Source organism: Dipodomys ordii, unplaced genomic scaffold (genome assembly GCF_000151885.1).
Source record: "Dipodomys ordii isolate 6190 unplaced genomic scaffold, Dord_2.0 Scaffold245, whole genome shotgun sequence".
Taxonomy (NCBI): domain Eukaryota; kingdom Metazoa; phylum Chordata; class Mammalia; order Rodentia; family Heteromyidae; genus Dipodomys; species Dipodomys ordii.
The window spans coordinates 466,421-479,640 of NW_012267461.1; the positions used below are offsets into that span (position 1 = coordinate 466,421).

General features: G+C 42.3%; 1 protein-coding gene across 1 annotated transcript in view; it reads right to left on the reverse strand.

Annotated features, from left to right (window-relative positions):
• The window catches only part of Elmo1 (engulfment and cell motility 1), a 418,449-nt gene that overhangs the window by 28,088 nt on the left and 377,141 nt on the right, over nt 1–13,220 (reverse strand). Inside the window, 2 exon segments of the mRNA XM_013036055.1 lie at nt 1,229–1,336; nt 8,063–8,175. Coding sequence (XP_012891509.1) covers nt 1,229–1,336; nt 8,063–8,175 — 221 coding nt within the window.

The following is a 13,220-nucleotide window of genomic DNA, read 5'->3' on the forward strand; positions in this document are numbered from 1 at the left end:
CCCCGTTGTAGCCCTGGGTTTTGTTCTTCTCTCCACTGCCAGTGCCCACGTGTGCAGGGAAGCAGTTTCCCCATGGGAGGAAATGAACTATGTGACACTCCAGTGATCACAGTGCCCCATTTTTAGTCTGCAGGAAAAAGAGAGAATGTTCCAGGCTGTCTGCCTGAGATGTCAACATAGAGTCTAGAAGTGTCAGGAAGATTTTGACTTGTGGTTTATTTTTGCCTGTGATGGCCCTTAACTGTGAGGCAAATAAGTAAAAAAAAACCAACTTCTAGGAGCCTTTGGGTGATAGGAGTGAAAGTTCTAGAAGGCAGAGTGGTGGGGAGGACACTCCTCCTGGAAGGCTCTTTTCTGAGCACTGAGGGGCCAGTGTGACTTTGTGAGGTGATGTAAGAGTTCCTGGCTTCCTTTTGTCCCCTTGTTTACTTCTCTACTTGGTGTATCCTGCATAGCAGCATTCATTCCCTTTGTCTCATTTCTCTCCAAATGAATTCACTTCCCCTGTGTGCCTTGTCTCAGTGTTAATACTTGGTTTAGTTTACACACTTAACATCGAACCTGGTCCTTGGCATCCAGATGGCTGTTGGGCTAGGAGAATTCCCGCACCACAGCCTCTTTAAAGCCTACACACTACTGCATGCAGCATCCAGAAAAGGCAAATAAGGACAAAGAATATTCATCTCGGGGAATACTTGGCAAACAACAGAAACCAATATAAATTTTAAGAGTGTCTGAGTTACTTCTTAGATGTAAGTTCATCTTTGGTCTTTCATTAAGGCTGTAATATCCTTACAGGATACATTAAACTAGAATGAATAGACTGGAGGGTCAAACAGTTGCATTATATGAAATTATTCTGGGTTATTAAAAACACACATGACCAAATTGGGTTCATTTTGTTTTACTTCCTTGAAACAGTATTTAAAGTAGATAAAGTGGATATAAATAATAAATAATACTAAATAAAGTGGATAAAATAAAGTGGATAAAATTTAAAGCTCACACTGGGACCCAATGTCAGGAAAGATATGCCCAATATCTCCTTGGAGACATTTCCACCTGTTCAGTCCCAAAGTCAAATCCATCAAGGCCTTGTGCTCAATGTTCAGGCTATGACCTACAGCAAGGTGAGTCAAGGTCAAAGTGTTCATCTAGCTTTGCTACATGATACACAGTGACTAAAAACCACACAATGGATTAAACCCCAGTCGGGGGGACCACTTACGTTTGTCCTGCAAGGAATCATGAGGCACCTCTCCCTGGGGGCTTTCTTCCAAGTCTCCAAAATGCAGGACCTTATGGTTTGGTGAAAGCCGACAATACCAAAACTTATCTGGGGAGAAAAGAAAAAAGCAACAAAACACCAATTTATAAGGTAAGAGATTCTTGTTTCTAAAAATACCATTATGGATTTCCCTAATATTCTTGCTTAGAGGAACAAAAATTCATTTAATTTTAAGTCTTAAAAAAGAGTGAATTCTAGGGCCCTGAGCAATAAGCCTCTTTCTGATTTTGATATTTAGCTACTGCCTAGCCTGCCCAGTGCATGTTTGGTAGGTGTCAGGAAAGTCACCCAATTGTTCATGTTCAATGGCAAAAGCTTTTCTGAAGAGGTTGTTTCCAGAGGACATTTTAGCACTATTTTTAACCTACCAGGAAGGATATTCCTTATCTACCCAGCCTGTGACATGGGGAAAGAGAAAGAACAGCTCTCTGCTCTTTGGAAGAAAGAAACAGCTCTCTTACAAATTTGTCCCTACTTCTACCTCTGATTGTCAGCCTGTCGAGATGGCTGTGCACAAGGACACCTATTATCTTATACCCTCCAACCCCCGAAGTTTAATACACACAGTGAATGAACTGGCATATACATGGGGTAGGATTAAATCAGAACTTACCTGAATAATTTAGAAAGTTATTAAAAGAATTAAGCCATGCCCAACCATTCTTTTCTCTAAGGAGTAAAGTTTAGTTCTTTGATTGGGCATAAAAAGGGCCTTACGCTGATTCTAATCAACAGCATCCTTGACTTTACCCCCTCTACCCATATGTGATGAGAAGGTTGAAGTAAGTCTGTGAGGGAGGGAGAAGGATGATAGCTAAGGAATTTGAACTTGACAGTGATGCTGGTGAACCTGTCAAGGCTTAGCTTTGAGGCTGCCCCGTCCAGGAAGCCTTCAGATGGCTGCAGTGGAAGGGTTCCTCCCCATCCCCTCACAAGCTCCAGCATCCTCTTTGTACCCTTAATAGTACTCGCACTATTGGAGAACACAAGTTAGTGATGCTAGTATTCCCTTTTATCTACCACAGACCCTAGGGAGAGGCAATGTGTCCTAGTGGGTAGACTGTGAACAATTACTGATGGGCAGAGACCCAGGGGACCCACCTGGACAGAGAGAGTAGGCACTGAAGTTTCTGTATGGACAGTACCCATCTTTGTAACTGCAATGTCCCAAACACCTGGCACAGGAGTCATGCAGCTAGTGTTGGCTAATGTGATAAGGGAAGACTCAAGGTATCTTGCTTAATACAAAACTGATAAAGGAAGACCCATGAGGGCTCAGTAAAACGCCTAAAGCACAAAGCACCTATCATCTGCCATTCCCTTTCTACCTTTACACTGCAGGTTCACTGTAAGGTTGGCCAAGTCACTTCATTTCCTGATCTGCAGTCCTAAATCATTTGGAAAGCAATCTGACTAGAAAACTAAAATCACCAGATTTTAAGAAAAGTGGGTTTCTATCTAAAATTGCATTCACTGTAAGATTATGCTTCTACTGTCATTCCTAGCCAGGCACTGGTGGCTCACGCCTGTAATCCTAGCTACTCAGGAGGTTGAGATCTGTGTATTGTGGTTCAAAGCCACAATTAGAAGGGGTTGATACGGGTAGACAGACTGTCTTGATTGGTAATTAAATAGGGTAGACACTGGAGTCCTTAGCTTTGGATGGATTAGTGTCCTTATAACTTGAGTATTTCTACCGCTAAGGAAGAACTGCTATGAAACAGGGTTGAGCTGCCAGCTCGCAGCAGCCTAGGTCACTGACAAGGTGACGGAAAGCATTTCGGTGACCACCACCAGGAGCAGTTTCATTTGCAGTTTCTTTTCGGGTAAGAAAAAATGTGTGTTTTCCTTTCAAAACCCAGCAGGATGTTGTTGCCAGTGTCTCAGTCCCCCAGGGCAATGGAGAGTGGATTTCATCACTGAAAGCAATGAGCAAGAGGCAATAAGGACATTATCAAAGATTGTTTAGTAGCATTTAAGGAAGAAATGAAGTAAATATGGAGGTCTTGTAGTCAATTACAAATGAGAGTATGCTGATGGTATCTATTCAACCCCAAATTCAAAAATATGGAGACAAATTTGTGCTTCTGTGTATGTATGTATTTCCTCCCTCTCTCTCTCTCTCTGTCTTGGTCTCCTTGCCTCTGTCTCCTTCTCTATTTGTCTCTCTCTGTGTCTCTTTCTCTGTCTATTCATCTGTCTCTTTGTCTCTCTCTTTTTCTGTCTCTACCTCTGTCTCTGTCTAATCTCTCCCATCTATCTGTCTCTTTGTCTCTCTGCCTCTATTTGTTTTTCTCGGTGTCTCTCTCTCTCTCCCTTCTTCCCTTCTTCCCTCCCTCCCTCCCTCTGATCAGAGGGAAAAGCTGGTTTCCAAGCTCTCAAGCCTGGTAAAAGGGCTGATGAAAGCCATTTGCAGTGTCACATGGATTCTCACGGGGCTGATAGCCATTGACAACTGGAATTCTTGCAGCGCTGAGACGTTTATCTCCAATATGGCAGACCTTACTGCCATAATAGAAATACTCTATATGTTCTGTGTCAATAAAAGGAAACATATTTCCAAGTTTTCTGTCTCAATTAACTTGGCCACCAAGTACTATAAGGAGCCTGGCATGCTGAGTAATAGATTTCTGAGGTACTCACTAAAATTGACACCATCCTCAACAGGAAGCGAGCTTCTTGCTATGAACCTTCCAGATAAAACCCTCTAGGGTTCAGCTCAGGGCTCTTATCAAGACTACTCCATGGTAGCAATTCCAAAGATCTAATTTCTCAAATGCACAGAATAGAGGTCTGTTGTAAACATTCCAGAAACAAATAATGGACCAAGTAATGGCCTTCATACAGATAACCTCCAGGGTCTCAGCTTCCCTCTATCCTGAAGTTTAGGGAACAGAGAAGAACCACAGTGTGGTGAGGACAGAATGGAGGAATCTAATGGATGGAGACATGCCAAACACCATATTAAGTGCTAAAGAGGCGCAATCATTTAACTCTGGAAACTTATTTGAGGTCAAAAAGTGGCCCCATCCCCTTTGATGGAGAGAAAACTCAGATGGAGGAGGACACTGCCCAAGGTCACTACTCAAAGTGAAGAGGAATGGTCTTGAGCACAGTTTAGTGTTTTCAGCATGATTTTCTGCCTCTAAGTCCTAAAGCAGCTTCAATTCCCAAAGTGTAGACTTTGCCTGGGTTCATGAGACTGCCCAAAGAACAGAGCTTCCACTGAGATAAGTAGAGCGATAAGTACTAGGTAGGAGACCTTCTAAACAAATGTGGACCAGCTAAGAACCTTATGTTTGCTCTTCTGCTTTTCTTTTCTTTTCTTTTTTTTGTCAGTCATAGGGCTTGAACTCTGGGCTTGGGCGCAATCCCTGCGCTCTTCAGCTCAAGGCGAGTGCACTCTACTGCCTGAGCCACAGTAACACTTCCAGTTTTCTAGTGGCTTATTGGAGATAAAAGTCTCATAGACTTTCCTTCCCATGCTAGCTTTAAACTGTGATCCTCAGATCTCAGCCTCCTGAGTAGCTAGGATTACAGGCATGAGCCACAGGCTCCTGGCTCTTGTGCTTTTCGTTTCAGTAGACTTGGGAGATTTCATATCCCTACCCCCATAAAGTTAATTACTTAGATGCATTTGTCTGTAATCTCCATCCCTCCATGCAACCCTCCCCCCCCCCCCGCTCTGCATTGGGCCATTTAAGGGACCATGGCTGTGTCTCTCTAATGATGACTGCATCCAGCAGGCAGGTGCCCACCCAACATGAGTTCGCCTCTGAAAGTCGATCTTTCTTAAAAGGATTAAAACTGATTTCACGTCACATCCTCTTTAATCTGTGCAAATCTAAATGGAATGTTTTGACGGGGTGATAGGAAATCAATTTCAGCACCGTCTGCTCTGAATTTCTTTTTTTAAAGCACAGGGCCACTGACCAGATTTCAAATCCATTTAGCAAACACCCCAAAGCCTTCCCCTCTGCAGATGGAAGGATAAACTTGCATGAAATCCAGTTGGCCACACTCCCTAGGACGCACGACTAGTAAATGTATCATCAAGACGCTAATTCATGCGTTCACTACGTAATTCATTTTTAGAGAGCTGGACACATCAACAGTTAAGGGATGAATATTTCTTAAACAAGAAAGTCTAATTATGTTATCTAGAAACGTGCACTATTCTGGTCTTTCTCTGGCATAGTCTATGCATTTCAGTCTAGAAAGGGAAGTCTCATAATGAAGTAGATTGGAAGGTTAAATTTAGTTTTAAGAATTAGCATTGTTTAGCGGTCCTGGGGTTTTGAACTGAGGGTCTGGGCAGATGCTCTATTATTTGAGCCAAACCAGTCCTTTAAGGATTTTTTTTCCAGATAAGATTTGCCTAGAGCTGACCTCAGAACACAATCCTCCTATCTGTGGCATGACCAATTTGTAGTACCAGATCTGGCTTACTGTTTTGCTTACTGCCTGGGCTGATTGAGATGTGTTTTGCTTTCTTCCTGGGCTTTCTTCCTCTTGATTTTCATCTCCTGAGTGGCTAAGATTATCATGCTTGGTCACAAGAAGAAGGATTTAAGCTAAGCATGAGTGGAAGCAGCTGTTGGTTCGTGTCTACTTGCCAACCCCATCACAAGACTTCCATGTCCTTTGCCTAATATTGGTAGATAAACATTTGATTGTGTCATCTGTATAGGGACTGAATACCCTGAATTGAGGGCCCAAGGACAGTGAAGGGATGAAGGCACACACGGACTGGCTAAGCCCTCAGGCCTTCTAGTGTTCCCCTCCCATTTTATAGATGGAACCTATGGCCTTGAGAAGTCATGTGTCTTATTTTCAGGACCCTTGGGTTGCTAAAGAAAGAGCAGAGTAGTCTAGAACCGAGTCCTACACAATCTTCCAGAATAAACAGTATTTACTTTCTATGTTGATTTCTTAGAGCTACATTCAGGATGGCCTTTGTTCCTTGCAATAGCTTTAAGAGACAGGCATAGCTACCCAATGGGAAATGGCCTCCAGGGGACCTCCCCCCATGGTGGCATCTGCTTAATATAAAATAACCAATGCTGGAACACAATGAGAAAGGAAGGTGTGAATTCACCCTTCTAGGGCTAAGTGAGGAAGATGAGTTTTTTCTTAATGTCAGTCTTTCTTGTCCCTACCTGTAACTTAGCCCTATAGTATTCTGTCCCTTACCCTCTCCTGAGGTCAGTGAGGAGCTGTCAGGACTTCCCATCCTGTGAATAATCTGCCCCTTTTACTCCTTCAGGAAGGCTTGGTCTTGTAAATTCTTCAATGTGAATGTTAATGTTTACACTGAAATACTTCAATGATGACACACTCAGCACAGGGCTGTTCAGTGACTGTCATTAGTGGGGATCATTGTGCCTGAGCCGGGCATTCACTGGGCTTCAAAATATCTGCCAGAGGTTCACCTAGTTAATAACCGAGGTTTTATGTTCATTTTTCTTGGCACAGTTTTTAATGTCTATGTTTACTTCTGTGTCTTTAATCTTCCACCTTCCCTAAACCTTATTTAAATTTTTTTTTCTGGCTGTTCACTTCTAGTAGAGTATCATATGAATATTTTGACTGTACAACCAGCATGTCAAGAGAGCAAGACAATAATCAAGGCAAAGAAACAGAAATGCTTTCTACCTATTGGATCTAGTCCATTGGGCACCATTTTCTTTTCTTTTCTTTCTTGTGGAAAGCTTACTTGGAACTACTGGGATTTAAACTTGCTAGGCAGGAGGCTCTACCACTTGAGCCATACTCCAAGATCTTTTTGCTCTAATTATTTTTCAAATAGGATCTCACATTTATATTGTAAGACAGTGATCCTCCTGTTTACATTTACTGCATAGCTTGATCACAGGCACATACCATGGTGCCCAGATTTTTATTGGTTGAGATGGTGTCTTAAGAAATATTTGGACACTATGTGGAAAATGAACTGTACATGTTGTGGGTGGAGATGAAAGGGAAAAGCTGGGACAAAGCAAGAGAAGGGGCAACATGGTTCAAAGAGAAATGTCCTCGTTACCTGACTTATGTAACTGTAACTCCCCTGTATGTCACCTCTACAATAACAGTAAAATACATTAACAAAAACAACTACACATGCAATAGGGTGAGGTACTCTGAACCATCTGTATCTAATGTGCTTCTCTGTTCTGAAGCACTGTTTTGCCCCCAGGAAACTTTGTTAAACTTAAAAAAGAAATATCTGCCTGAACTGGCTTGACTGCAATCTTCCTGATTTCTATATCCTTATTAACTAGGCTTACAGGTGTGAGCTACTACAGGAGGCTCAAGAAATGTGTCTTTAGGTGATCTCATTATTGTGCAAGCATCATAGAGTAGACAGACACACAAACCGAGATGGCTACAATGTCACAAATTGACATCATCTCATGGGACCACCTTGGTATATGTGGTCCATTGATGACTGAATGTTACAGGGTACATAAGTCTTATGTTTAGAGCCAAGCTTGGCACATATGAGATTGGTTTGTCCTTAGCTGTTGCTGACACAGCTGTCATTCAGTGGGAAAGTATCACTTTGTAGGGAAGAACAGCACTCCCATTCCACAGGCCTGGAACTTTCGTACTCTTGGTAATTATGGTTCTTCCTAGGTATGCATGGCAACAAGGGGCCACCTAGACTACTCTTCTTGTCCTACAAACAGTGTCACATGGCTACCCCTGAAGCAACACCAGGCCCTTGTGACTCCCTGGGAACAGGCCCCAGTGTGGAGTGTCCCTACAAAATACCTTGCCTCCGCCGGGCGTTGAGCTTCCTAAAGCAGGTCCCCTCCACCAGACGATTTAGGCGCTGCTGCTTGATAAGCTCTAGGATTTCCGGCTGGATCTTCTCCTTTAGTTCCCTTTTGAAGGATAAATACATGGTTAGTGGTGTGCCTTGAGAAGTGTAGTTGGCAGCATGGTAGACAGATGGGCAGGGAGTGAGAGCCACATCTTTCCAAGAACACCCCAGGAGCTCCCAAGTTGGTGCTTTACAAATCATTTGTTCAGGCTCCACAGCTAGAGTTATCTGTCACCACCATAGGATGGCCTCTGACATTTACAGAATTTCCACAATTGTATCCGCCACTTCAGTGATGTTTATCCAGAACCAAGTATTCGGACAATTTCTTCTTTTATTTTATAAAGGCACAGACAACACTTATGCAAAGGTTAAAAAAATAAAGCTCTGAAATGCTCCCACCCAAGTTTCTGTCTTAGAACACGTCAACTCCTAAGCCACATTTGTAGTCTGCCCAAACAGGAATACTAAGCAGCCACATAAGTAATATTTCACAGCATGCTGTATCTTGAGTCAACCATAGGCCCACTTTTTGCTTTCTAGTCCATCTTTCACAAATGGAAACTGCAACACTGTCCTAGATTCTAGCCCACAGAGATTGAGATAATGATGGGGTAAATTAAAAATTATTTGCATCTTGTCTCAGGCCAATAGGATGTAATTTAATTCTAGATTGTGCTCCACTGCAAAGATATTATGATACAGTACAATGTTCTCTGAGTCCTGTTTTTTAAGGTGATTTGAAAGATAGGAATTTGGGGTTAGATATTCTGGCCTTTGACTTTAGTAAAGACAGGGTTGTTCTAGTTGATGTTGTAAAGAAAGACCAGAGTTCAGCCCTCATGGCCACGTTGGAGGCATTAGTGAGACTGGATGTAGATGTCAGAAGGCTAAAGTTCCGGTCTGCTATGGGCCAATTTCTAGAAATGACTCCACATACACTGTAACCTTTCTTCTTTTTCATTTATGAGTTCTTTGTTGAATTAGAGATCTATCTTTCAAAGCACTGAGCTGATGGTGTAAGAACTACATTTTTTTCTTGTCATGAACCCTAAATACTTCTAAAACCAAACTAATTTCCCCCCCTTTTCTATCAGACTTCTTCCAGTTTCTTGCAAATGGACTCAGCAGTTATAAATGTCACAGACTAGCACAAATCTAAGTAATCCCTACAACATTTCCTGTGGATGAGATCTGACCTCCTGAGTAATTCAGGAAATAATGCTGTGGGTTGTCAGAGGAATTTGAAACTCTTGGCTGGTGGTCAATGAGATTGAGGTCATCGGTTCAGGGGACTGGCTTTGACAGATCCATTCTAATTCCACCAAAGGACTTGTAAACAGACAAAGGGGAAAGGAGGCAGGGTAAGAGAGTATATGGAAAACAAAAGCAAAATCCAGAACTACTTCTCAAAAGAGTCCAGGCTCAGCTAGGCCAGTCTCAATACTCAGAAGATCTTCCTCACTGAGCTTCCCTAGATCATCTACCACAGAGGTAGGCAAACAAAGTCAGGCACCCAACAGTACATTCTTTAGGCTTTTTGGGCTAGATACTGAATAGATATATAATCGTGACTGCACTGCACAACGAGTAGTATGAAGGTTTGGCCCAAGTGGTCACAGTTTATGGACCTCTGATTTAGAAGGACTCTGGAGAAACTTTGTGCTAAGTGACAACGTCAGTTTCAGGGGAACAAATCTGCCTCTGTGTCAGTATTACAAGGACTCAGGGCTTAATCCCTGAACTTGTTCTGTTCCTCACTGAACAGACACAAAGCTTTAAAAACCAACTTGATCATGCTGACAACTCTCCAATTTTGATTTCCATTTTAGTCCTCTCTACGGAACTCCAAACTTGGGGGTCCCACTGCTTAACATGTCCAGCGCTGAACTCCCAATTATCTTGCTGGAGTCTATTGTACTGACTTAGTTCTCCAGCTGCTCAGACTTCAAGCCTTGAGTGCACCCTTGGCTCTTCTCTCTTTTACATCTAACCATCTAGGAAATGCCATTGTCTCTGATCTTCAAAATGGATCTGTTCCTTGGTTGATACTTATCTCTTCTCATGACTTCTTGCTTAAGCTTATTGAAATAGCTTCCTAACTGCTCTTGCTGCTGTCAAATTTGCCTCCTTACACCATGTTGGTCCTGTGTTCAAAACCTTGGATGGCACCTAATAAGGCCTTGGGTAATCAGGTTCCCAGTGATTCTTCCTGAATACTCTTGTTGTTCTGTCCCTCTGGGAATACTGATCATTCAGTTCTACTGTGACCTCAGGACCTTTGCAATGGTGGTTCTCTCTACCTGTTATGCTCATCCCCAAAATACTGAGTCCCTTGTGTGTGACTTTGCTCAGAAATAATCAGAGACATCTATTCTAAGTATTCTTTAAAACTAGTCACCTAATTCCCTTTATCTTGCTTTGCATCCTGTTGCATGTACCCCACTTAACACATTGACACTGTTAATTGTGTACAGTCTGTTTTTCCACTCAGGAATAGGGGTTGTGTCCGTTCTCCTCACTGCTCAATCATCCACCTAAAGAACAGTGAGTTTGTATGTTTGAACACTGAACATTACAGACCTAGGCACGCACTGTACTAAGCCCTGGCTACCAGAAAACTTTGAGGGAAGCATATTTGTTAGGAAGGGCACAGACTGACAAGCATAGTTATTGGCTATATTTCTAGCTCTATTTTCTCCTTCATCAATTTCTCTGGACTTTCTGAGCAATGTGAGGCGAACCCAAGTACACTCATGGGGTCAGTTACGTATGGACAGTATCACACCTTAGTAAGTTCTGTGATAAAATGCTTTTGGACATGACTTTGTTGCCTCCTCATGATGTTTCAGTGAAGCAGAAACTCATAATCTTCTTATTTACAAAGATGAGAAAAGAAAGTTTAGAATGGGTTATGGAACTGGTCTAAAAAGACATATATGCAAATGGTAGCACTGAAATCTGACCTGGGTCTGTCAGTTATTCTGGTTCAGATTTCAATGCATTTTTATCTCCTGACAACTGTTTTAAATGGCCCATTTTCAGGCCATTGAAGCTTTCTATATCCATTAACTTGGATTAATTATGTGAATGGACTTATTGTCTCTGTTAAGTCACATTAAGTACGAAATAAAAAATACTTCCCTTCTTCCATCACTAATCAAGAGCTATGAAATATAACAACTTTTTCAACCCACTGAATGCCTATACACCGAATAATTCAATACACTGAATACAGATATTCTCCAAAGATCTGCTTGCATAGAGTTGACATTTTTCTCTTGAGGATATGCAGCCATTTTAAATCATGATGAGATGTGTGGTTGATGGAGTCTGGCTTGCTATAGGCCATGTGTGGGCCATAGGAGGTCATGTCGGGGCCACCTACCCAGTCCTCTGGGGATGGAGAGGGTATATGATCTGAGGCTGATGATATGGGGTGTTCCACACTAGTGCTCAGCAAAGCAAGGTGCTATCTCTGTCTGCAAAGTGAAAGGCTTGGACCCGATGGCCTTACAGATACCTTTCAGTTCTCAATTCCAATGTCTTCACTACCATGCTTGGGAGATAGACACTTTCTGGGTGCTACACACCTGTGCCTCTTGTAATCCAGCACTGAGCTTTCTGTGAATCCTCTCCTTCTAACTTTTAAAGTCTGCATATTGGGGGATGGGCCACAGAGTTTCTGCCTACTTTCAGAACTTTGGACAGAGCCTGGTATGGAGGAGTTTGTTCCATCCACACTTGCTTGTTGAATGAAGGCATGAATGTATGAATGAAAACACATACAATCTCCCTCTTTTCTCTTCAGTGACTTGGGATTATTGTATGAATCATGTTGATAGACTTCATCCAACCCCACCATGAGCCCCTCCATAGCATATAACCATATTAGATGAACTAAATCACTGGACAATGGATCATGCTAATAAACAAAATGTACCCTGGCTCCCTCCCACTGGTTCATGGGCTGTGATAGCAATCAAGCTGGCCTGTGGCCTTCCCATTTCAATGTTGCAGCTTTAAACACTTCCTTACGACTGCACTAACACTGTATGTATACCAAGAGCTCCTGTGCTTTTCAGCTTCATGCTGCAGAGATACACAAACGCTGCATCCACAAAGAGCTTCTCTCTCCTGACTAATCATAAAGGCAGAGCTTCTTATCTTTACAAGTAACTTCCAAATGAGACAGGCAGAGCTTTGAAAGTGAAGATAGAAAGGCAAAGAAGAAGCCAAGTGTTCATCCTGGTTATGCAGCTGACTTTCTTTCTTGGAACAATTCACGGTCAGACATTAATTTAGAATCACTTGGCTTGAACTGAAGCGATATTAATTTAGAATCACTTGGCTTGAACTGAAGTGATATTAATTTAGAATCACTTGGCCTTCACTGAAGTGGTTCTGGATGTTTCCCTTTAGGGTTTAAGAATAGTTGTCAAGATATAACGAAGTGTCCTTGTGCATGTACATCTGATATAAGAGATGGCTTTGGGAGACGTAAGCCCTAGCTGGCCACGCACCACAGTCTTTCCATGCATTTATCCAGAGTGCTTTCTGCTGGGAGGGATTTCTGTCTCTCAGGTTCTCCTAGCTTGGAACCAAGGTAAACCCCCAAGCTGTATCTCTGCTAAGGTCTGGTGTTCACTCTCTCTCTCTCTCTCTCTCTCTCTCTCTGGGGGGTGACTTACCTGTAAAATGACAAAGCCCCTTGGGAGCACCACTGTGCTCTGCTGATGAAGTTCATGTCCACTAAAGTCTACAATTGCACTCCACAATTTCCAATAGTGCTTCTTAAGATTTGAAAAACCAATGAACAGTCTATGCTACTGCTAGATTACTGTCTTCTTGGACCTATGCATTTTAAATTTAATTTCAGTCTTGCATATGCCAAGAAGAAGGAGGAGGCAGAAGCCTAGTAATCAGCAAACTTGAATTCAAGGCCCAGTTCCTTCAGTTGTTAACAAAGCCTTCTCTTTCCCTCTATGAATGGGAATAAGACTTGCCCATTCATAGAGGTTATGAGTTCATGGAACAAATAGAATGAAAGGTGCCTTGCTAACTGCTACACATTAAAAGTAGGAAACACAGGTAAGCAGGAAACAG